Source organism: Cherax quadricarinatus, chromosome 45 (genome assembly GCF_038502225.1).
Source record: "Cherax quadricarinatus isolate ZL_2023a chromosome 45, ASM3850222v1, whole genome shotgun sequence".
Classification (NCBI taxonomy): Eukaryota; Metazoa; Arthropoda; class Malacostraca; order Decapoda; family Parastacidae; genus Cherax; species Cherax quadricarinatus.
The window spans coordinates 385,936-410,565 of NC_091336.1; the positions used below are offsets into that span (position 1 = coordinate 385,936).

Genomic DNA, 24,630 nt, shown 5'->3' on the forward strand with positions numbered 1-24,630 from the left:
AGGCCTGGTCGCCATCTGGAGAAGACCCTGGCCGGCAGTACCGGCGAACCTCCAACAACAACAACAGTATGAAGATCAACTTCAACTTCAACTTACGACCAGAGCTTTGGTAAGAAGGGTAAGGAAGAAGGATGGGTAAGGATAGAAATATGGGAAAAGGGTGAGAGGGGGAACGAGGTAGGATATAAAAGGAAAGTGGCCCAACCACTTTGGTGCAATTTAAAAAGTGTGTTTACCTGGAGTTTACCTGGAGAGAGTTCCGGGGGTCAACGCCCCCGCGGCCCGGTCTGTGACCAGGCCTCCTGGTGGATCAGAGCCTGATCAACCAGGCTGTTGCTGCTGGCTGCACGCAAACCAACGTACGAGCCACAGCCCGGCTGATCAGGAACTGACTTTAGGTGCTTGTCCAGTGCCAGCTTGAAGACTGCCAGGGGTCTGTTGGTAATCCCCCTTATGTGTGCTGGGAGGCAGTTGAACAGTCTCGGGCCCCTGACACTTATTGTATGGTCTCTTAACGTGCTAGTGACACCCCTGCTTTTCATTGGGGGGATGGTGCATCGTCTGCCAAGTCTTTTGCTTTCGTAGTGAGTGATTTTCGTGTGCAAGTTCGGTACTAGTCCCTCTAGGATTTTCCAGGTGTATATAATCACGTATCTCTCCCTCCTGCGTTCCAGGGAATACAGGTTTAGGAACCTCAAGCGCTCCCAGTAATTGAGGTGTTTTATCTCCGTTATGCGCGCCGTGAAAGTTCTCTGTACATTTTCTAGGTCGGCAATTTCACCTGCCTTGAAAGGTGCTGTTAGTGTGCAGCAATATTCCAGCCTAGATAGAACAAGTGACCTGAAAAGTGTCATCATGGGCTTGGCCTCCCTAGTTTTGAAGGTTCTCATTATCCATCCTGTCATTTTTCTAGCAGATGCGATTGATACAATGTTATGGTCCTTGAAGGTGAGATCCTCCGACATGATCACTCCCAGGTCTTTGACGTTGGTGTTTCGCTCTATTTTGTGGCCACAATTTGTTTTGTACTCTGATGAAGATTTAATTTCCTCATGTTTACCATATCTGAGTAATTGAAATTTCTCATCGTTGAACTTCATATTGCTTTCTGCAGCCCAATGAAAGATTTGGTTGATGTCCACCTGGAGCCTTGCAGTGTCTGCAATGGAAGACACTGTCATGCAGATTCGGGTGTCATCTGCAAAGGAAGACACGGTGCTGTACCTGACATCCTTGTCTATGTCGGATATGAGGATGAGGAACAAGATGGGAGCGAGTACTGTGCCTTGTGGAACAGAGCTTTTCACCGTAGCTGCCTCGGACTTTACTCTGTTGACGACTACTCTCTGTGTTCTGTTAGTGAGGAAATTATTGATCCATCGACCGACTTTTCCTGTTATTCCTTTAGCACGCATTTTGTGCGCTATTACGCCATGGTCACACTTGTCGAAGGCTTTTGCAAAGTCTGTATATATTACATCTGCATTCTTTTTGTCTTCTAGTGCATTTAGGACCTTGTCGTAGTGATCCAATAGTTGAGACAGACAGGAGCGACCTGTTCTAAACCCATGTTGCCCTGGGTTGTGTAACTGATGGGTTTCTAGATGGATGGTGATCTTGCTTCTTAGGACCCTTTCAAAGATTTTTATGATATGGGATGTTAGTGCTATTGGTCTGTAGTTCTTTGTTGTTGCTTTACTGCCCCCTTTGTGGAGTGGGGCTATGTCCGTTGTTTTTAGTAACTGAGGGACGACCCCCGTGTCCATGCTCCCTCTCCATAGGATGGAAAAGGCTCGTGATAGGGGCTTCTTGCAGTTCTTGATGAACACAGAGTTCCATGAGTCTGGCCCTGGGGCAGAGTGCATGGGCATGTCATTTATCGCCTGTTCGAAGTCATTTGGCGTCAGGATAACATCGGATAGGCTTGTGTTAATCAAATTTTGTGGCTCTCTCATAAAAAATTCATTTTGATCTTCGACTCTCAGTCTGGTTAGCGGCTTGCTAAAAACTGAGTCATATTGGGACTTGAGTAGCTCACTCATTTCCTTGCTGTCATCTGTGTAGGACCCATTTTGTTTAAGTAGGGGCCCAATACTGGACGTTGTTCTCGATTTTGATTTGGCATAGGAGAAGAAATACTTTGGGTTTCTTTCGATTTCATTTATGGCTTTTAGTTCTTCCCGCGATTCCTGACTCCTAAAGGATTCTTTTAGCTTAAGTTCGATGCTTGCTATTTCTCTGACCAGTGTCTCCCTACGCATTTCAGATATATTGACCTCTTTTAGCCGCTCTGTTATTATTTTCCGTCACCTGTAAAGGGAGCGCCTGTCTCTTTCTATTTTACATCTACTCCTCCTTTTTCTTAGAGGAATAAGCCTTGTGCATACATCGAGTGCCACCGAGTTAATCTGTTCTAGGCATAAGTTGGGGTCTGTGTTGCTTAGTATATCTTCCCAGCTTATATCGGTTAGGACTTGGTTTACTTGGTCCCACTTTATGTTTTTGTTATTGAAGTTGAATTTGGTGAATGCTCCCTCGTGACTAGTCTCATTATGTCGGTCTGGGGCTCCACGCATACATGTCTGAACCTCAATTATGTTGTGATCTGAGTATATTGTTTTTGATATGGTGACATTTCTTATCAGATCATCATTGTTAGTGAAGATGAGGTCTAGTGTATTCTCCAGTCTAGTAGGCTCTATTATTTGCTGATTTAAATTGAATTTTGTGCAGAGATTTAAAAGCTCGTGTGAGTGTGAGTTTTCATCAGAGCTGCCTCCTGGTGTTATTACTGCAACAATATTATTTGCTATATTCCTCCATTTTAGGTGCCTTAAGTTGAAATCCCCCAGGAGCAAGATGTTGGGTGCAGGAGCTGGAAGATTTTCCAGACAGTGGTCAATTTTTAACAGCTGTTCCTGGAATTGCTGGGATGTTGCATCCGGAGGCTTGTAGACTACCACAATGACTAGGTTTTGGTTCTCGACCTTTACTGCTAAAACTTCCACTACATCATTTGAGGCATTAAGCAGTTCTGTGCAAACAAGTGACTCTGCAATGTACAGGCCAACCCCCCCCCCCTTTTGCCTGTTCACTCTGTCACATCTGTATAGGTTGTAACCTGGGATCCATATTTCGTTGTCCAAGTGCTCCTTTATGTGGGTCTCAGTGAAAGCCGTGAACATTGCCTTTGCCTCTGCAAGCAGTCCACGGATGAAAGGTATTTTGTTGTTTGTTGCTGGCTTTAGACCCTGTATATTTGCAAAGAAGAATGTTATCGGACTGGTGGTATTGTTGGTACTGGGGGGGGATTTTTTTTCCGGCATTAATATCTGTATCTGTTGGTTTGGAGTGGAGGCCATCGACTGTGGTTCCACTCCAGGAATGACTAGATTTGGTGTACGATTTCTGCCATTTCCTGCCAGTTTTTTTTCCTTCCTGGCACTAAAAAACCTCTCCCTCTTGAGTGGCTGTGGCTACCCAGGTTTTCCCATGGCCTGGATGTTTTGTATCTTTTTGTCCCCTTTAGATGGTATGCCTGGCAATTTAAGTTATAGCACAGTCTTTCCTGTACTGAAGAGGTACACAGTTCAGGGTGAAAAAGTTTACAGGAAGGGAGTTTGCATTCTCCTGTTGTCATATGGGCATGGCATTTTCTAGGGTGGTCATAGTTGCACGTCCCATTTGTTTTTCCAGATTTCCCATGCCAGCAGATACCAAGTGCATAGTATGTGCACAGGCTTGGTTTCCGTTTGCCTTGGGTTTCTGTGACTGTATTCCCTGTTGGTGCATGTTTCCCTGTCTTACTTCTATCATCCCTAGCACCAACAATGGAGCTCCCACCAGTTGTTTTTGGTAATATATCCTCACTATTGCTAGTGGAGTCCTCTTGTTTGCTATTTCCTGCGGTATTTCTAGTTTGCAATATTGGTTTTATCTTATCTTTGACTACACTTGTTTCCCTACTATGGCTCCTGTCCCCTATGAGGTCATTTATATGTATTCCTTCCTGCGTATAATTCCCGACTACCTGGACAAAATCTCCAGCTTCACCATTACTGTCTCCCAGGAGAGCATCTCCAGCTTCACCATTACTGTCTCCCAGGACAGCACCTCCAGCTTCACCATTACTGTCTCCCAGGACAGCACCTCCAGCTTCACCATTACTGTCTCCCAGGACAGCACCTCCAGCTTCACCATTACTGTCTCCCAGGACAGCACTATCAGCCCCACATTTACTGACTACCAGGACTTCATCTCCAGCCTTACAGTTTCTGACTACATGGCCAGTATCAAGGGCAGTACCATTCAGCCCAGACTTTTTATGTTCCCATCTGTTGTAGAAAGCTTCCAGGTTTTCTATGAAAGCAGCTTTGATGTTGTCCTCTTTTAATATCCTTGTGATTTTAGTCCACAGATTTATCTCATTTGGGCATATCCAAAAACATTTCCCTGTTTTAATACTGCTTGTAGCTAGTTCTTGGATATCTGCACAAGGGGAGTGACACCAATTTCCACAAAAATGACAATTTATCCATGTGGAAGCCCGTTTGTTTGACTGACCACAGACTACACACAGCTTCATAATGATTTGAATGGTTGATTTACTGCAATTCTACTAGCAACCTCTTGAATATTCTATTAATAACCTCCTTAAATGAAGCTCTAGCTATTTGTATTTCTGTTTCTAACTGTTTTTGTATATTGGACAGCTTACCGTTCACGTTCCTGATATATATTTAATGTTTGTGTTTATAAGGGCGCCTACAACCCCATCCATTTACAGTCTGCTTTATTGTCCAACGAAACAGTTTGAAACCAGTCAAGGGTTCGGTCCAGTCAAGGGTTCGGACCAGTCAAGGGTTTGGACCAGTCAAGGGTTTGGACCAGTCAAGGGTTCGGACCAGTCGATCTGATCTGATCAGTGGGTCGCTTATTTAAAACATACTGGTCGGTGATTTGGGCTAACACATGAAGGATCTACTGGAAATTATCTACCCGAGTAATATGTGATTTGATTGATACAAAAGTATAACTTGCGTGTTGAAGAACCGGTGACTGCTGGCAGCTCCTACTATGACGAACGGTCGACCTCAACCCTTGTTTATCAATCGCTGTATCTAGCTTTTCTATTTTTTTTTTTTTTTTCGTCTCCACCACAATAAATGCTATATTATCACTATAGTTGACTGGTGGAAATTTTGGAGGAAGGACGCTTTTTCTGTAGTAATAATTGCTTCTCGAAGTGTATATTGCGACCGCTGGTAACTACAGGTTATATGAAATTCACAGTATACGTCTGGTATTTCAAGAAAAAAGAAACTAATGAAAGTCACTCCACTCCACTAAGTACCATTATAATACTGGTTAGTTGCTACTACAACACTGTATTCTGCTATTCACTGGTATCACTAGATTATATGCGAGTACACTAGCAGGCCAGGAAGATTATTAAAACAGCTGACCTGTGGTAAGTTTCTGGCGACTTCTGGCACCTGCCTCTATAGGCTTATCACTTCATTTACAAATTCACCTGTTTTCAAATGACACTTTAGCCTTTATCATCAATATACTAGGGAGCCACTGTAGTATACACTATACACTATGTATACTCAATGTTATCAGGGAGACTTTCTTTCCTCTGACATGAAAAGTTCAATTATTATTATTTTTTTCACACGGGACACAGGCCTATGATTCCCCTCTGGCAGTAAACTCTGCTAGGTAGTGCACACTAATTCTCCTTTTTTGACTCAGTATATAATGTTTTCCGCCCAAGATTGGTTCCAGGCGCTAGAGGGATGTATCGTATAGGATTGATGACACAAATTAGAGTTCTAGCACGTAAGAGCGACCGTGAAAACACAGAAAACCCGGAGCTGACACGCTGACACGCTGACACGCTGACACTGGCCGATTCCCACACCTCTTCTTCGTAATAACAGAAAATTATTGTAAGGGGTATAACACTTACCCATCAGAGTCACACAGATATAACAGATATATAGGTGCATGACTGAGTCGTTAATAGATATACAAGTTCTAGATGAATGGTTCAGAGATCCGACACATTAATTAATAAATTAGACACATGTGCAACTCTTGGGTATCTTTAATGAGGAAACGTTTCGCCACACAGTGGCTTCATCAGTCCATACAAAGGAGAATCATCTACAATACTGTCTAACACAGCAACTTCTTGGGATTTTAATCCTTGGGAATTCTTCACTTGCCTAGCCCTTGGGAACGACCTACTTCCACATTGGGCAGATGTGATACCACCTACGACTGCTGCACCTCTCCATCTGCCTACAGTATATAAGCCACTTCTCCGCACATATGCTGTATTCTTTTCAAGACTGATCGACTGATCACATCGACTCAAGGCTGAAGGATTGATTACCTCAAACTCCTCCTGTTCTTCACGATTCTCCTTTCTATGGACTGATGAAGCCACTGTTTACCTGGAGTTTACCTGGAGAGAGTTCCGGGGGTCAACGCCCCCGCGGCCCGGTCTGAGACCAGGCCTCCTGGTGGATCAGAGCCTGATCAACCAGGCTGTTGCTGCTGGCTGCACGCAAACCAACATACGAGCCACAGCCCGGCTGATCCGGAACTGACTTTAGGTGCTTGTCCAGTGCCAGCTTGAAGACTGCCAGGGGTCTGTTGGTAATCCCCCTTATGTGTGCTGGGAGGCAGTTGAACAGTCTCGGGCCCCTGACACTTATTGTATGGTCTCTTAACGTGCTAGTGACACCCCTGCTTTTCATTGGGGGGATGGTGCATCGTCTGCCAAGTCTTTTGCTTTCGTAATGAGTGATTTTCGTGTGCAAGTTCGGTACTAGTCCCTCTAGGATTTTCCAGGTGTATATAATCATGTATCTCTCCCTCCTGCGTTCCAGGGAATACAGGTTTAGGAACCTCAAGCGCTCCCAGTAATTGAGGTGTTTTATCTCCGTTATGCGCGCCGTGAAAGTTCTCTGTACATTTTCTAGGTCGGCAATTTCACCTGCCTTGAAAGGTTCTGTTAGTGTGCAGCAATATTCCAGCCTAGATAGAACAAGTGACCTGAAGAGTGTCATCATGTGTGGTGAAACGTTTCCTCATTAAAGATACCCAAGAGTTGCACATGTGTCTAATTTATCAGATATACAAGTTGCAATTGCGTTTTTTTCGATTGCATAACGAAGATTTCAACGACAAGGCAAGGCGATAATTATATAGACAATTCATGTAAAATCACTGGACATATTGGCTTCTTTCAAGGTGGTGTCCCGCCATAGCAAATATAGTGAATTTACAATAGTAGATGTGAAAGTAGAAAAGTTATATAAGATATCTCCATAATTAGGGGCGATAATATACTTAGTAAACATAGAAGGGTTGTGGTGTTACCCAATCATCTTCATCTGCAGGGAGGTTGCTCAAGATCATTGGTCGTTGGTAATCGTCTTTATGAACGAAACGACGCAGCCTCTGTGGAAGAGTCATTCTTTGGTTCCTGTAAGGAGGAGTATTAATGATATAGTCGGTAGTATTTTCAACTTGGAGAGGATGTTCTCTATCTGGTATGTAGAGTTCTTGCATTGCATAGAGTTGTCTCTTCTTCAGCATATCAAGGAGTACGTTTAGGGGAGCAATATCCTGTTGGATGTGTAAATCTGCAAATCTGATTCTGCCTCTCCTCCTGGTACCCGTAATAAAGCGGAGAGCTCTATTCTGGACCCGTTGCAACGGTAACATGTTGGTCTTTGTTATTAACGACATTGGGACACATGGGTATTCGAGTATAGGTCTTATCATTATTTTATACAGATGTTTTTGACGTGTGAAGGGGCTTGATTATATCGATAGAGACTGCTAAGACAGGCTTTGGCTATGTTGATCTTTTTCCTGACTTGAGATGCGGAGCAGTGTGTCTATTTTATATCCCAAGATCTTGTTAGGGTTTCTAATTGCTACAGGTGCACCTCTGATGGAGATGCCCCCCCCCTTATCTTCGATGGTTGACGCAAAACATCCTATCATACTAATAAGGACTTTGTCAGGGTTGGTCGTAATTCTCAATTTCTTTTCCCAATTAGATGTTCGACGAAGTTCAATATTCATTTTTTCTATGAAGCTTTCATACTTATAGTTTCCTGTTACAGGAGTTGACGAGACGACATGGATAACATCATCTGCAAATTGCGTTATAATTGTATCATTGAACTCCGGTTGAGGAAGATCATTCATATAAATATTGAATAGTACTGGAACCTTGTGGGACACCAGCTGTCGGTATAAATGGCTCTGTCGACCTGCCGTGAAAGGTAGGAATGATTTTTCTTTGAGTTAAGAAGTTATATATAAATCTGAGAAAGGTCCAGTTATGGTCACGTAGGTCAACAAGTTTATATATAAGATCATCATGCCATAAGCTGTCAAAAGCTTTGTGAACATCCCTGGTGGCAATTAGGGCAAGATTGCCCTGATGTTTCAGGCTCGCTACAGTATCAAAAATAATATTTATCGCATGATGGGTACCTCTATGAGTTCTAAAGCTGAACTGTTTTTCAAAAAAGAGGTGATTAAACTTAACATAATAGTTCAATGTATTAGAAATTATCTTCTCAAGAACTTTGCCAGTGACTTCAAGTAACGATATAGGTCTATAGTTGCCAGGTTGGTGGATGTCCTTATGGGGTATCGTAAGAGAGATCATCCTCGCAGTCTTAAAAACAACTGGAAAATGTTCGGAGGCCAAGATGGCATTAAAGATATTGACCAAAGACTGTTTACAGTTTCTGGGTAGGAACTTTATTTGTTTCATTGTTATCCCAGAGAGACCAGGGTCTCTATTTCGCATTCTTCCAATAACCTTGACTCATCTCAAGTAGTGTAATAGGTCTAGTAAGAGGGTGGGCATCTTCAAGAGTTGATGTATGGATGGAAGGTAGTGGTCAGAGATCATCCAAGTTCTCATCTCTCCAGTCATTGACCAACTGATAATGGTTATTATTAAATCGACAACTGTTATTGTGGGATAGAATTTTCTCCCATACATCACCCATCAAATTAGCTTGGTCCTGTGGAACATCGAGTTTAATCTCAACTTCCTCATCATCATCATCAGTGAAGGTATGAATTAGGTAACTAGGAGCCTTGTGCTTTGCCCCTAAAAGTTGCCGAATTTTGCTCCAAATTTTTTTAAGTTTACGTTTATACTGGTTAGCTTGGAGAACTAGAAATTTCCATAAGTCACGTTTGTGATGACTAATAATGGTAATTAATTCCTGCCTCAATCAATACAATGTAGCCACTGGTGGTTGTCGCGTTTGAAGATGTCTTCGACATTCTGTTTGATAATTTCTCACACAGTCTCTAATTTCCCTAGTAGGTTTATATTGTTGGTAGATCTTCGTGGAAGCTAATTGGTAAGTTGCATTAGTAGCATCAAGTATTCGGTTGTGAAGGGACCTGATCGCATTGTCAACTGCAGTGGAAGGTAAATTTTCCAACGAAACAATTTCATCGTCGCCCTAGGATTTGACCCCCTGAAGGGGTCAAATCCTATGGTGTTAAGATAGGGTTTAGGAGGTACAGGTATTCTAAATGGAGAAGCTTGTAGCTGTATTATAACAGGGATATGGTCAGATCCTACGTTCCCACCAGGAGAGATACGACAATGGAAGAGGTCACAGTCTCTGTTTGTCAGTACAATATCTGGTGTCCCCGGATGAGGACCAATATACGATTTAAAGAATGGGCCTTGAAATGACAGATTTCTGGCTGTCATGATATTAAATAGTTGTTTTCCTTTCAAGTCGCCCAGCGTATTACCAACTCCACAGTTAAAGAGGGCAGGGTGATGAACGTTACAATTTCCCGCCAGAATTGTAGGAATATTTCTGCTTAATATCCTATGTAGGGGAATGGACTCTATATATGGTTGTCTCGGAGGAAAATATCCAGTTCCTGTCAATAGTTGGCCGTGAGACGTCGTCAGTGCTATTGCAATAATGTTATCTTCGTCAACGTGAATATTTCGAAACGCATAGCCTAATCTAGCTAAGATGGCCACGCCACTATGGAGTCTTTTCGATTTCTCCACAGTAGAGTAACCACGTAATTTGATATGTTGATCAACTCCCGCAGCTGTCTCATTCAAGAGGATAACATCAGGATAACATCAACTTCAAGGAGGTAACGGTTATTAAAAAAATGTTGAACATTAAGTTGGAAAATTGTAATCCCCTTTACTTCTTGCACTTCGCGCGTTTTCTGCAGACAGATTGTGAACGTCTGTAACATCACAATTCGAATACACACTCTCTCTACTAGACTCGTCATGGGGAAGAGGGTAATTCTGAGTAATTACTTGTGTACTGACAATGTCACCATCCTCACTAGAGTTGGTAACATTAACAGAGGCATTAGAGACGTCATCTGATAACTAAGGTGTGATATTTCCAGTTACTGGAAGCAGAGACACATGAGTGTCAAAGGGAGACCGTGGAGGCTCCAAGGGAAAATTTGGTAGACCAGTTGAAGTATCCTTGGAAAGTTCCTGTTCTTGTTCAACAGGATCAACTGCAATAGCGGAAGAATAAGCACCAATCTCTGGGGCATGGTTAGGGTCAGGAATTGACTCCTCGTGCTGAGGGGAGTTGACAACCTGTATGTGAGGCGGGTGAGACCTGAACAAGGGATGAATTAGGCGTATTTGAGAGGTAGAGTAGGGCACATGCTTTCTATCTTGAGGGGGCTGGGCCATAATAAACTTAACATTATCTAGGATTGTAATGGGACTGATCCCATTAGCCATTAACAAATCACTGAAAACATTAGAGCAGAGTTGAATATCACCACCTGCTATGTCCTTGGCCAACATGTACATAAGTTGAGCTCTCGTCATATCCCCGACTGAGGACCCCTGAGACGTGGGGAGTGAGGATGAACTTTGTGGCTGTGTTTGTTGTAGGTGAGGATTAGATTGGGGCACTCCAGGAGGGGCAGAAGTCCAAACATTGGAACTGGTGGAAGAGACTTGAGTAGTCCCACTAGATCCAGGGAGAGCTGGAACGGTATCCTGGGACATTGTTGGAGGTGCCTGGGAAGGGGTCTTCGAAGAATTGGATAGTTTCTTGGTTTCTAAAATTTTCTGTATTACCTTTTTCCTCTCAGGACAGATAGGAGAAACAGCATGGTGTTTTCCATTGCAAAGGACACACTTGGGTTTAGTTTTGTTATGGCAATCTCGAAAAGAATGCTCACCAGAGCATATGCTGCAAATCAGTGATTGGCTACTGCATTTGTTGGTGGTATGGCCAAATGCATAACATTTGAAACATTGTGTAACACTGACAAACCGTTCAAGAGAGATTTGGTCAGGTGTACATCTGGTGCCAAAACATTTGAAACCATTTTGACATACTAGTTTGGCTGCTTCAGGTGTCTCAAGTTACCTGGTTGCTGCCAGGTTTAGAGAATTTATATGCTTGGACAGCCTTGAATTCAGAATTCTGCCGATTAAATTCTGCAATAAGTTCCTCCACAGAGCTGTCTCTCATGAAGCTGTTAATTCTCGCTACAAAGACAGTTCGTGAGGCTTGATAGCTATCAGGTGCAATGGGGACAATACCTAAAGTCTTCAATTTCTCAAAAACTTCATGCTTAAGCAGTTGGAGTAACTCTTCTTCAGAAGAGAGGAGAAGTACTGCCCCAGCGTGGGTTTGAAAAACATCCACTGGAGCAACAGTTGAATATGAACAAATACATTCGAGAATTTCCTTCTTAGACTTTTGATTGTCATCAACACATATTCGTACTCGTATTCGTTTCATGATGTCCAGGAAGGTACAGCTGACACAGAAGTTGCTTTAACAAAAAAGACTTTCCTTAGTGGTAACCCTAAATATCCTATTTCAGCTGACTTATCAAGGTCAGCCCCTAAGATAGCCTACCCTCGAGTGGTGAGGGGGACACAGGGCTCAAGGTAAAGATCGGCCGGATTTTAAAAAACCACACGGGCTCCCGGATGGTCAAAATGCCTTGTGTTAACTCGCCGAAGCGAAGTTGCCGAAAAAGAAGAAGATAGGAAAGTCAGAAGGATAGCAATGTAAGTAGTGTGTTAGTGTGTGGGCCAGTGTAGTTGTTTGGGTGAGGGGAGGAAGGGGAAGGATGGGGGGATGGGGAAGAGAGGGGTGAACAAGCAAGCAAGTCACCACCTTACCCTCTTGATGGGATGGGGCTCGAGGTGACTGCCAGCAAGTTTCCTCTCAGCTCTGGTCGAGAACAACTCAGGATAACTCAAGAAAAATCTCGAGTAACAGTGTTCAGAGTTGCTCTGATCGACAATTACTCAGGATAACCCAAGAAAAAACTCGAGGCATAGTGCTCAGAGCAGGAACGAAGACGTCTTCTCTCCACGGCGGCTGCACGACGACCTGAATGTGAATCTGTGAATGTGTGAATCTATGAAGATCCGCTCATGTTGATGTTCTGATATAAGTTGTTCCAACATGTTTTCACTACAATTTTTGTTTAGCAGAAATGTAGTGTATAATTTTTTTTTTTTTTTTGTGTCTGATTATTTTTCTAGCGTTGGTATTTATTGTAATATTTATTGTGAATAGTAATAAGGTGTAGTGAAATGAGTTGTGCTCCTGTTGAGAAATTTGTAGAGTTATGAGAACATAAGAAAGAATACTGCAGTAGGCCTGTTGGCCCATACTAGGCAGGTTCTTTGCAAATCCAACCCACTAACAGAATAAACAGTAAGCTTTGATAATTCTATTTACTCGCATGCAAGTCCCACTTAAATCCAACCCCTCTCACTATTGTACAGAATTTTGAGTTCTGTTCAAACGATGGAGGGAACACGAGGGCGAGATTCTGTGAACAAGTCTCACTCTCACACCTTTATCAGCTTAAGCAGTCTTTTCCAACTACTCATATTGATTAATCTGCTCCTAACAAGTGAGTTTATAACCTGTGTTAATGTGGGTATAAGTAGAGATGCTTGAAAATTGATAAAAATGCATTTTTTTTATATAGCCACTGGGGGAGACAGCTTCCAGCCCGCCTTTGTGATACTACCCTAGGAAAGGGCTACTAAATGTGTGTGCCTTGTTACTGACCTTATTGTAGCATAAATAATACTTGTACATTGGATGATTAGAGTCAGTAATAGGATTAGTGATGATTTAAAGTGCTTATTTACGACCCATGTGACTACCCTATGCCAGTATTGTTCTCTTCTTAATGCTAGCCTATTTTAACTTAACTCTTTCTAAATCTGTTTTTCTTTCAGTACGTTACTAGATTTTTGTTGTTAGTTATCAGAGATTTGGTGTAAGACCATTTTTCTGGTAATTTTTTTTCTCTACCCTGTGTTCTCCCCTAATATTCTCCCTATTTCTAAACTATAATTTCTCTAACCTATCTTTTATATATATTTTTTTAACTTTTTTATTAACACATCGGTCGATTCCCACCAAGGCAGGGAGGCCCGAAAAAGAAAAACTTTCATCATTCACTCTATCACCGTCTTGCCAGAGGGGTGCTTTACACTACAGTTATAAAACTGCAACATTAATACCCCTCCACTACAGATTTATACACTCTCAAAGTCATTCTGTTTCGTTCCACTCTCCCTACATGTCCAAACCACCTCAACTACCCCTCCTCATCCCTCTGGATAATAGTTATAGTAATCCCACACCTCCCATAATTTCCATACTACGAATTCTCTGTATTACATTCACACCACACATTGCCCTCAGACATGACATCTCCACTGCCTCCAGCCTTCTCCTCATTGGAACATTCATCACCCATGTGTCACACCCATACAAGTGTTGGTATAATTATACTCTCATACATTCTCCTCTTTGCTTCCACAGACAAAGTTCTTTGTCTCCACAGACTCCTAAGTGCACAACTCGCCCTTTTCCCCTCATCAATTCTGTGATTCACATCATCCTTCATAGACCCATTTGCTGACACGTCTTCTCCAAAATATCCGAATACATTCACCCCCTCCATACTCTCTCCCTCCAATCTGATATCCGGTCTTCTGTAACCTAATCTGTTTATCCTCATCACCTTACTCTTTCCTATATTCACTTTTAATTTTCTTCTTTTACATGTCCTACCAAATTCATCCACCAACCTCTGCAACTTCTCTTCAGAATCTCCCAAGAGCACAGTGTCATCAGCAAAGAGCAACTGTGACAACTCCCACTTTGTGTTTGATTCTTTATCTTTTAACTCCACACCTCTTGCGAAGACCCTCGCATTCAATTCTCTTACAACATCATCTATAATTTATTGAACAACCATGGTGACATCACACATCCTTGTCAAAGGCCTACTTGTACTGGAAATAATCTCCATCTCTCCAACATACTCTAACTTGAGCCTCACTATCCTCGTAAAAACTTTTCACTGCTTTCAGTAACCTACCTCCTACACCATACACCTGCAACATCTGCCACACTGCCCCCCTATCCACCCTGTCATACGCCTTTTCCGAGTCCATGAATGTCACAAAAACCTCTTTAGCCTTATCTAAATACTATCCACCTATATGTTTCACTGTAAACACCTGGTCTACACACCCCCTACCTTTCCTGAAGCCTCCTTGCTCATCTGCTATCCTACTCTCCGTCTTACTCTTAATTCTTTCAATAATAACTCTACCAGATATACTCAACAGACTTATTCCCCTATAATTTTTGCACTCTCTTTTGTCCCCTTTGCCTTTATACAAAAGAACTATGTATGCTCTCTGCCAATCCATAGGTACCTTGCCCTCTTCCATACATTTATTAAATAATAGCACCAACCACTCCAAAACTATATCCCCACCTGCTTTTAATATTTCTATATTTATTCCATCAGTCCCAGCTGTCTTACCCACTTTCATTCTACCCACTGCCTCATGAACTTCCCCCACACTCACAACTGGCTCTTCCTCACTCCTACAAGATGTTATTTCTCCTTGCACTATACACGAAATCACAGCTTCCCTATCCTCATCAACATTTAACAATTCCTCAAAATATTCCCTCCATCTTCCTGATACCTCTAACTCTCCATTTAATAACTCTCCTCTCCTATTTTTAACTGACAAATCCATTTGTTCTCTGGGCTTCCTTAACTTATTAATCTCACTCCAAAACTTTTTCTTATTACCAACAAAATTTGTTGATAACATCTCACCCATTCTCTCATTTGCTTTCTTTTTACATTGCTTCACCACTCTCTTAACCTCTCTTTTTCTCTCTATATTCTCTTCCCTCCTTGCGTCACTTCTACTTTGTAAAAACTTCTCATATGCTAAGTTTTTCTCCTTTAATACCCTCTTTACATCATTCCATCAATCGCTTCTCTTCCCTCCCGCACCAACTTTCCTGTAACCACAAACTTCTGCTGAACATTCCACTACATTCTTAAACCTACCCTATATATCTTCGACCCCATTGCCTATACTCTCATTAGCCCATCTCTCCTCCAAAAGTTGTTTATATCTTACCTTAACTGCCTCCTCTTTTTATATTCCTTCACCTCTCTCTTAATTGCTGCTTCTATTTCCTTGTATCCCATCTACCTTTTACTCTCACTGTAGCTACAACTAGACAATGATCTGATGTATCCGTGTCCCCTCTATAAACATGCATATCCTGAAGTCTACTCAACAGTCTTTTATCTTCCAATACATAGTCCAACAAACTACTGTCATTATGCCCTACATCATGTCTTGTATGCTTATTTATCCTCTTTTCCTTAAAATACGTATTACTTATAACTAAACAAAGTTCAGTCAAAGGGCTCCCATTATCATTTACACCTGGCACCCCAAACTTACCTACCACACCCTCTCTAAATGTTTCTCCTATTTTACCACAATTACTCTCTCACTTGGTTCAAAGGCTCCTATACATTTGCTTAACATCTCCCAAAATATCTCTCTCTCCTCTACACTCTTCTCTTCTCCAAGTGCATACAAGCATATTATGACCCACTTTTCGCATCCGACCCTTATTTTAATTCACATAATCCTTGAATTTACATATTTATATTCCCTCTTCTCCTTCCATAACTGATCCTTCAACATTATTGCTACCCCTTCCTTAGCTCTAACTCTCTCAGATACTCCTGACTTAATCCCATTTATTTTTCCCCACTGAAACTCGCCTACCACCTTCAGCTTTGTTTTTCTTAGGGTCAGGACATCCAACTTCTTTTCTGTCATAACATCAGCAATCATCTCTTTCTTATCTTTCATATTTATACTATTTTATTAAATATCTACTACTAATGTTTACTATATTTTCCCTGTAATTTGCTTTCTACCTGTAGCTAAACTTAGCTTTATACATATTCTTGTTGAATTATACAACTATCTGTGTTTCTGTGTCTCTTTTATCCTCCTGTCTCTTATCACAGTCACGGTAGTCTTTGTTTCATGTTCTGTTTTATGTATTTGCCAAATTTTTATATATGTGGTTTATGCTTGGATATGCCCAATCTTTTGTATCTTATAAGTGTATTAAGTTTTATTGTGTGTTTACTTTAATTATGCTAGATCTCCTACTGTGTTTTTGTGTTAGTATAAAAGCCTTTAATTATTTTTGATATTTCATTCTTTATGACCAAGTGTGTTAAGTTTTGTTTGTTCACTTTATCTTGGATCTCTTATTTTTTTGGTTAGTATAATAATATTTGAGTTATGTAAGTGAATTATTTTGATATGCTATTTTATTGTTTGATGAATGAACACTAGTGCATTGTTAATTATGTTCCTTCTTCATAGTTTTTTGTGGATCTTTCAAATATTTTTAGTAATAGTATTTGCTTGTATGTTTTGTGACTAAATCACATAATACTCTTACAGGTTTAGCAGCAACCCGGCATCCCTGAAAATGTGCTAGAAGCTTATGGGTTGGCCAACCAGGCACCAGATCAGACACACTGAGGAAATACCAGTGAGCTACTAGAGACCTTGACAACTCCAGTCCTGGAGGGTCAGACCAGCCTTGTAATCTGGAAATCTCTGTGGAAGCCTGAAGAAAGAATGTATAGAACAAATGGGAAAAGAGGGAAGTAACCAGAGACAGGATGTTAAGGCAAGGGAATTCCTTGGAAACTCCGGGAGTGAGTCCTTTAACGGACTATAGTCATCGGTGCTAGTATCAACTAAGTGTGTTCTGCTGTAATATTGTGGATCATTTTAATATTTAAAATATTTGATACTTGTAACATTTTCTTTTTGTTGGTGTCAAAATTTCAGATTCCCATGTAATGTATGTTTATTAAATTGTAAGTTGTTTTATCTGGGTATGTTTTACTTCATCTTTCGAGCCATGCATTTAGGGTACATTTGTCAAAATTTAAAGTGGGAAGTATATTGATACATTTTCTTCTTTTGGAGAGTCAAGCCTACGATAAGGTACCTACTGCTCAATTTTCAGGCCAGGCTACCCTAAGAGCCAGTACTTATCAGGATCAATACTTTGTTCTGCCTATCCCGTGTTATTTCTCATTGGGTTTTTCCTGTTCTAACCCAAATTCTGTATCTCTACATTCTCCTATGACTTTATCTACTTTTATCTCTTCCAGTGTTAAAAGAGCAGATGGCAGCAGCTTATTTCTAACAGAGAATAGAGTACTACCTCCTTTCCTCTAGTAATTTCCCCTTTTTTTATTTTTCTCCTTTAATCTTACAATTTTGTCCACACTGAATCTGCCTGAGGGAATAGACAATATGACATCATCGGGTGGTTTGTCGACCCTAGGATGGTACTGGGGACGTAGCTGTGCTTCACTACAGGCAGCGTAAGGTGAGCTTGTACGTGACAGGATGGTACTGGGGACGTAGCTGTGTTTCACTACAGGCAGCGTAAGGTGAGCTTGTACGTGACAGGGTGGTACTGGGGACGTAGCTGTGTTTCACTACAGGCAGCGTAAGGTGAGCTTGTACGTGACAGGGTGGTACTGGGGATGTAGCTGTGTTTCACTACAGGCAGCATAAGGTGAGCTTGTACGTGACAGGGTGGTACTGGGGACGTAGCTGTGTTTCACTACAGGCAGCGTAAGGTGAGCTTGTACGTGACAGGATGGTACTGGGGACGTAGCTGTGTTTCACTACAGGCAGCGTAAGGTGAGCTTGTACGTGACAGGGTGGTACTGGGGACGTAGCTGTGTTTCACTACAGGCAGCGTAAGGTGAGCTTGTACGTGACAGGATGGTACTGGGGACGTAGCTGTGTTTCACTACAGGCAGCGTAAGGTGAGCTTGTACGTGACAGGGTGGTACTGGGGACGTAGCTGTGTTTCACTACAGGCAGCGTAAGGTGAGCTTGTACGTGACAGGGTGGTACTGGGGATGTAGCTGTGTTTCACTACAGGCAGCATAAGGTGAGCTTGTACGTGACAGGGTGGTACTGGGGACGTAGCTGTGTTTCACTACAGGCAGCGTAAGGTGAGCTTGTACGTGACAGGATGGTACTGGGGACGTAGCTGTGTTTCACTACAGGCAGCGTAAGGTGAGCTTGTACGTGACAGGGTGGTACTGGGGACGTAGCTGTGTTTCACTACAGGCAGCGTAAGGTGAGCTTGTACGTGACAGGGTGGTACTGGGGATGTAGCTGTGTTTCACTACAGGCAGCGTAAGGTGAGCTTGTACGTGACAGGGTGGTACTGGGGACGTAGCTGTGTTTCACTACAGGCAGCGTAAGGTGAGCTTGTACGTGACAGGGTGGTACTGGGGACGTAGCTGTGTTTCACTACAGGCAGCATAAGGTGAGCTTGTACGTGACAGGGTGGTACTGGGGACGTAGCTGTGTTTCACTACAGGCAGCGTAAGGTGAGCTTGTACGTGACAGGGTGGTACTGGGGACGTAGCTGTGTTTCACTACAGGCACCGTAAGGTGAGCTTGTACGTGACAGGGTGGTACTGGGGACGTAGCTGTGTTTCACTACAGGCAGCGTAAGGTGAGCTTGTACGTGACAGGGTGGTACTGGGGACGTAGCTGTGTTTCACTACAGGCAGCATAAGGTGAGCTTGTACGTGACAGGGTGGTACTGGGGATGTAGCTGTGTTTCACTACAGGCAGCATAAGGTGAGCTTGTACGTGACAGGGTGGTACTGGGGACGTAGCTGTGTTTCACTACAGGCAGCATAAGGTGAGCTTGTACGTGACAGGGTGGTACTGGGGACGTAGCTGTGTTTCACTACAGGCAGCATAAGGTGAGCTTGTACGTGACAGGGTGGTACTGGGGACGTAGCTGTGTTTCACTACAGGCAGCATAAGGTGAGCTTGCACGTGACAGGGTGGTACTGGGGATGTAGCTGTGTTTCACTACAGGCAGCATAAGGTGAGCTTGTACGTGACAGGCAGTAAACAGCAGCTACACTCTGGCTGCACACTTTTCCAGAACATCACTTCATCTGGGATCATTTATTACTCGGATGACTCGACTCTGGAACATGTTCATACAACATAAAGAATTCAGCGAAACAAAGTCAGTTAACTAAATGAAATCACTGGCCCATAAATAGCTCCATCTTCATCCCATTCCAGACCGATTCGGGTACCATGGTCTTGTGTGCCGTAAATCCGAGGGAAAGATTGCAAGACATGACGAGGTTAATAACATTATCAAGAGGAGCCTCACAACAGCTGGATGCCCAGCAGTAAGGGAGCCACCCCAACTATGCAGATCTGATGGCAGCCAGAAGCGTCCAGATGGTATCACCCTTCAAGCCTGGACAGATGGGAAGCAGGTGGTGTGGGACTATACATGTGCATCTACCTTGGCTGATACCTATCTCCAATACACCAGGGAGGAAGGAGGGGCAGCTGCCAGCTTCAGGGAGTCCCAAAAGTCTAGAAAATATGGAGAACTTGCCCATCATTATATGTTTGTTCCCATAGGCTCAGAGACCCTTGGCTCATGGGGAAAGAGTGCATCTAAATTCCTTAAGGAGCTGGGAAAAAGACTCATCAGGGTAACTAGGGATCCCAGGGCAGCTAGTTTTCTGTTCCAGCGGCTCAGTGCAGCTGTTCAAAGGGGTAATGCCTGCTGTATTTTGGGCACACGCCCCAGCTCTGAGGAGCTGGATGAGATTTTCGCCTTATAATCGGTGATACACACGTAACAACATGTACCGTATGTGCCACCTTTATATCAATAGTGTATCTCTTGGATCTTCTGTAACATATTATATATATATATATATATATATATATATATATATATATATATATATATATATATATATATATATATATATATACACACACACACACACACACACACACATACATACATACCTCATAAAATGAGATAAAGGAGGTAACAGGTCTTAGCTTGTTAGATTAACGGTTTCTTGTTAGAACTCTTAAGTAAAAAAAAAAGGAAGAGAGGAGAGAGAGAAGTGAGAGGAGTGGAGAAGAGGAGAGAGAGAAAAAAGTGCGAAACTGCATGTTTGTATAAATTTCAACGTATGTCCGGTCATACCATCAATACAGCGGATTATTCTATTTCTTTGGGGATTCGTCCATCTCCAGTAGTCAACTAATTAAGTGTAATACATCTGCCTAATTGAAACTTCCAATATAAAGGATTTAAGCTAAAACAGACACCCTTTCTTGTTTGTTAATCCAGTTACTCGGCTTGTTACTATATACATCTGAGCATTCATACAGACTCATGTATGTGTGCATATATACACACAAATATATTTTTACATTTAGTTGCAATTAGAATTTTATCAGCACTCTTCACTATCCCTCTTGAGTGTATCAAGTTAGAGGAATGATGAGCGACGGATCTTGACCATACATTTTTTAGATCATTCAGTGACCAAAATACAACTACAAATTGATTTGAATTGTTATGCCTATGTACATCTGGCAGAGCAGTTATTATATGAATAATAACACAATGTAATTTCTGTTTTGGGTCACCTGACCTTGATGACCAGTGTGTTAAAAAAATATATACTGTAAATACTTACCATGAAACTATTGCTTTATATACATCAAACTCATTTATGATGTAAAAATCTTGTTGCAGTATCTGTCTCAGAGCAGTTCGACTTAACTGGCCAAAGTGAGGTGATGAAAAAGCAGCAGATGCAGAGACTCTCACAATCTGTAACATATATATATATATATATATATATATATATATATATATATATATATATATATATATATATATATATATATATATATATATATATATATATATATATAACATTTTTATTATATAATGAATAATTATTCAATAGTTCTTTAACAACAAAGCAGTTAAAACCATTCATTCACACAACAAATCATAAAAAAATTATAATAATTATGAAAATTGAATGGTGGTTTGATTGATGTTGAGAGAGGATGAGATATATTTAATTCAGGGACTGTAATATACTATATTGAGCTGCTTAGCTAAACTGTATAGAAGTGACCTGTGTTAGTAAACAAACGTTAGAAAAATATTATGTACCATAATGCATTTATTAAGGAGGTGGACATCTTCATGTAGAGCAGCGGTATCGTATACCTCAGGAAAGTTGTCTGGATTCAGCTCACGCTGAAGAAACTGTTTGGGAGAGAAAAATCTTCAGTAATATCACAATAGCAATTCTAAAGAGCTTCACTAATTTAAAACTAATTTTAAGAACTTATTTAATAAATAAAGGTTTACTTTTTATCATATCCCTTAAACTTTATGTTTCGGTCATTGTGCAATTACGAAAATTATCTATCCCCAATAACCACAGTCCCTCATGTTGCAAAAAGAAAGTGTAACACTGATAAGTGGGGATAAAAGGCAGTAATGGAAGTGAAATTCTTTATTGCAGCATTTCACCTCTAGATGAGTTTTTATAAGTCCGCCAAAAAGGCCCACCTGTGAGTGAAACGTATTAAAATGTTCTTTTTTGGACCCCTACTTTAAGGGTCCAAAAAAGAACTGAGACCAGTTGTGCCACCACCATCTTCCCTTCCAGCTATCAAAGTGTGAAACTGGCAGAAAGATGCCATATTTGCACCAGCTTAATTACATTATGGTAGATAAGACACATAGGCAACATTTAGGCAATTTTATTCCGAAACGTTTCGCCTACACAGTAGGCTTCTTCAGTCGAGTACAGAAAGTAGGCGGGAGAAGTAGAGATGTGAAGACGATGTAATCAGTCTGTCGGTATTGTATACCATTTGATAATTACTCTGTCAGACACTGCAACACAATGGCATCTTGGTACAGAAGAGAAAACACCTTGGACAACTTTTTCAAGTGAGAACTGTTTGATCTGAGAGAGACCTGACCTCTCAGTGGCTACATTCTCACTACTTCTACTCTGCATCTCTCCTTCCGACAGTATTTAAGTCTCAACACTGTCACTTGATCTTTACATATGTACTCTTTTTACAGCGTAGCAGACCACACTTCATGATGCACTTCTCGAACAGGGTAAAGATCAAACCAGAGAGTGGGACAGTCAATGACTCGTCAATGCAGCTGTCGTCAGTGGCAGACTGCAAGTCAAGTTTAATGCAATTCTGTCGCTCAAAGAGACCTTCTTTGTCGTCTGTACTGACGACACCGAGGCTGAAAAACTTATTAACACCACTGCTACAACCACTCTACGAGATCAGGAATTTATTGTCTTGACTTCCCCAGCTCTGAGGGCCAGGAGAACTGTGTTCCTCAAGAGACTCGACAGGCTCATCACTGCCCAGGCTACCGAAGAAATCAAGTCGTCCATTGAAGCACAGAACCCTTGGGCCAAGGTGGAATTCATTACCAAAATACCCAATGCCTCCTCCATGCTGAACGTCACCTTCAGTGACGTCAACATGGCAGCCAGAGCTCTCGCTGAGGGACTAGTTATTCACTACTTCCACATCAATCCAGCCTTCATCGAAGCAGAAAAATTCCATCAAATTCCACAGTGTTCCAACTGTTACTCATACCTACATACCACCAAAGACTGCCCTGCCAAGAATAAGAAGTTCTGCTCCACCTGCGGCCAAGAACGTTATGATTTCAAGACGTGCACTACTGACTCTCCACCTAAATGCTTGAACTGCAAGAATGATCACCATACTCTTGCTGCCAAGTGCCCAACCAGACGAGATATACTTAAGAAACAACTCCAACAACAAAAAAAAAACCCACTGCACAAGCGACTACATATGCTACTATTACCAAGCTTCAAACAGATACTACCAAGATTCTTCAAGCCACGCAAGCTGCATCTACCACTTCTTCGCCAGCTCTTGCTGGCGACTCCACCAAGATTCTTTACTGCATCATGTATGCTCATGTGCAAAATGTAGCTGAACCTGGTTCCTTCAACACCACCATCAACGAACTCTTCAAGCTCAACATCATGCCTGGGTTTCACATTCCCTGCATCTCCACCTTCCACAGAGATCATAAAATCCACTGCAAATGTCTCCAACATTACCGCTGCTCCACCGCTACCACACCTTCCTCCCGACACAGAGATGGACCAAACAGAGACCACTGAGACGCCGACCGATTCCACCAATGAGAGTCCATCAGCACCTGCTTCCACCTCCGTCTCAACGGACCAATCAGACGCCTCACCTCAAACGTCTCAGCCGCCAGCCAAGAAGGTTAAAACACAAGAGCCTTGGGATGCATCCCTACGTACTACCGCCACTCCTTCACAAGAAGTCCACTGCTTGCCTGATGTATACTTCTACATAACCAACCAGAATGAGAACGCAATGTACACTCTAGAAATTATTCAACGCCTCCACAACGGGACAGTCAAGATCACCTGCGACTCAACTCGATCATTCACCACTGAATCCCTGATCAACCTACTCTCAAAAAGTCACCGCTTTGTGGCACTCGACTACACCTCAAGGAAGAAATTCAGGACTCTCCAGAATGGGGCTGCCGAAGACGGTACCCTCACCTAGCAGGACTGTCAATGATCAATCATCGTGAAGGCAAGTTTCCCCAGCACTTTGCTGCCTGCTAAAGCTGGGGTGTGGCTCCAAAAAAGAACCCTGTAATTGCTGCCTCCGCCCTCCTATGCTGCTGAAGATGCTAAACGAGAAGATACTTCCCATTTGGGGAGTCACCGCAAGACAGAAGAAGTCACCCTCCAACCGGAGGGCCCCAAGGAACAATACAGAAGAAAGAAGAGGATGAACGACACCCCCCGCCCGGGAGGCTACCGCCGGGTCGCCATCTGGAGAAGACCCGGACCGGAAGTACCGGCAAACCTACAACAACAACTTGATCTTCAGTCAGTTCCAGACTTTGGAACAGAGCTTCACCAGGCTGAGGGACTGACAACCTCAAATCTTCGACTTCAAGGGTGATGGACTGATTACATCGTCTTCACACCTGTACTTCTCCCGCCTACTTTCTGTACTCGACTGAAGAAGCCTACTGTGTAGGCGAAACGTTTTGGAATGAAGTTGCCTAAATGTTGCCTATGTGTCTTATCTACCAACTTGTCGGTATTGTATACCATTTGATAATTAATTACATTATCATCAATTTCATGATACTTATTCTACACTCTACACTATGTAGACTTTTAATCAAGGATAATCCGGTAACGTCGAACAATGTGATATACTTCCAT

General features: G+C 42.2%; 1 protein-coding gene across 6 annotated transcripts in view; it reads right to left on the reverse strand.

The window, feature by feature from the left end:
- Window positions 1-24,630, reverse strand: part of LOC128698111 (BTB/POZ domain-containing protein 6-B-like) — a 154,418-nt gene that overhangs the window by 28,310 nt on the left and 101,478 nt on the right. For 4 of the 6 annotated variants that reach the window (XM_070094254.1, XM_070094255.1, XM_070094256.1 and 1 more), the window contains 2 exons: window positions 21,501-21,596; window positions 21,010-21,146 (listed from right to left, as the gene is read on the reverse strand). In XM_070094254.1, coding sequence (XP_069950355.1) covers window positions 21,010-21,146; window positions 21,501-21,596 — 233 coding nt within the window. Of the gene's footprint in view, window positions 1-21,009; window positions 21,150-21,500; window positions 21,597-24,630 lie in introns of all 6 variants that reach the window. The other 2 variants (XM_070094257.1, XM_070094259.1) reach the window with 2 other exon arrangements.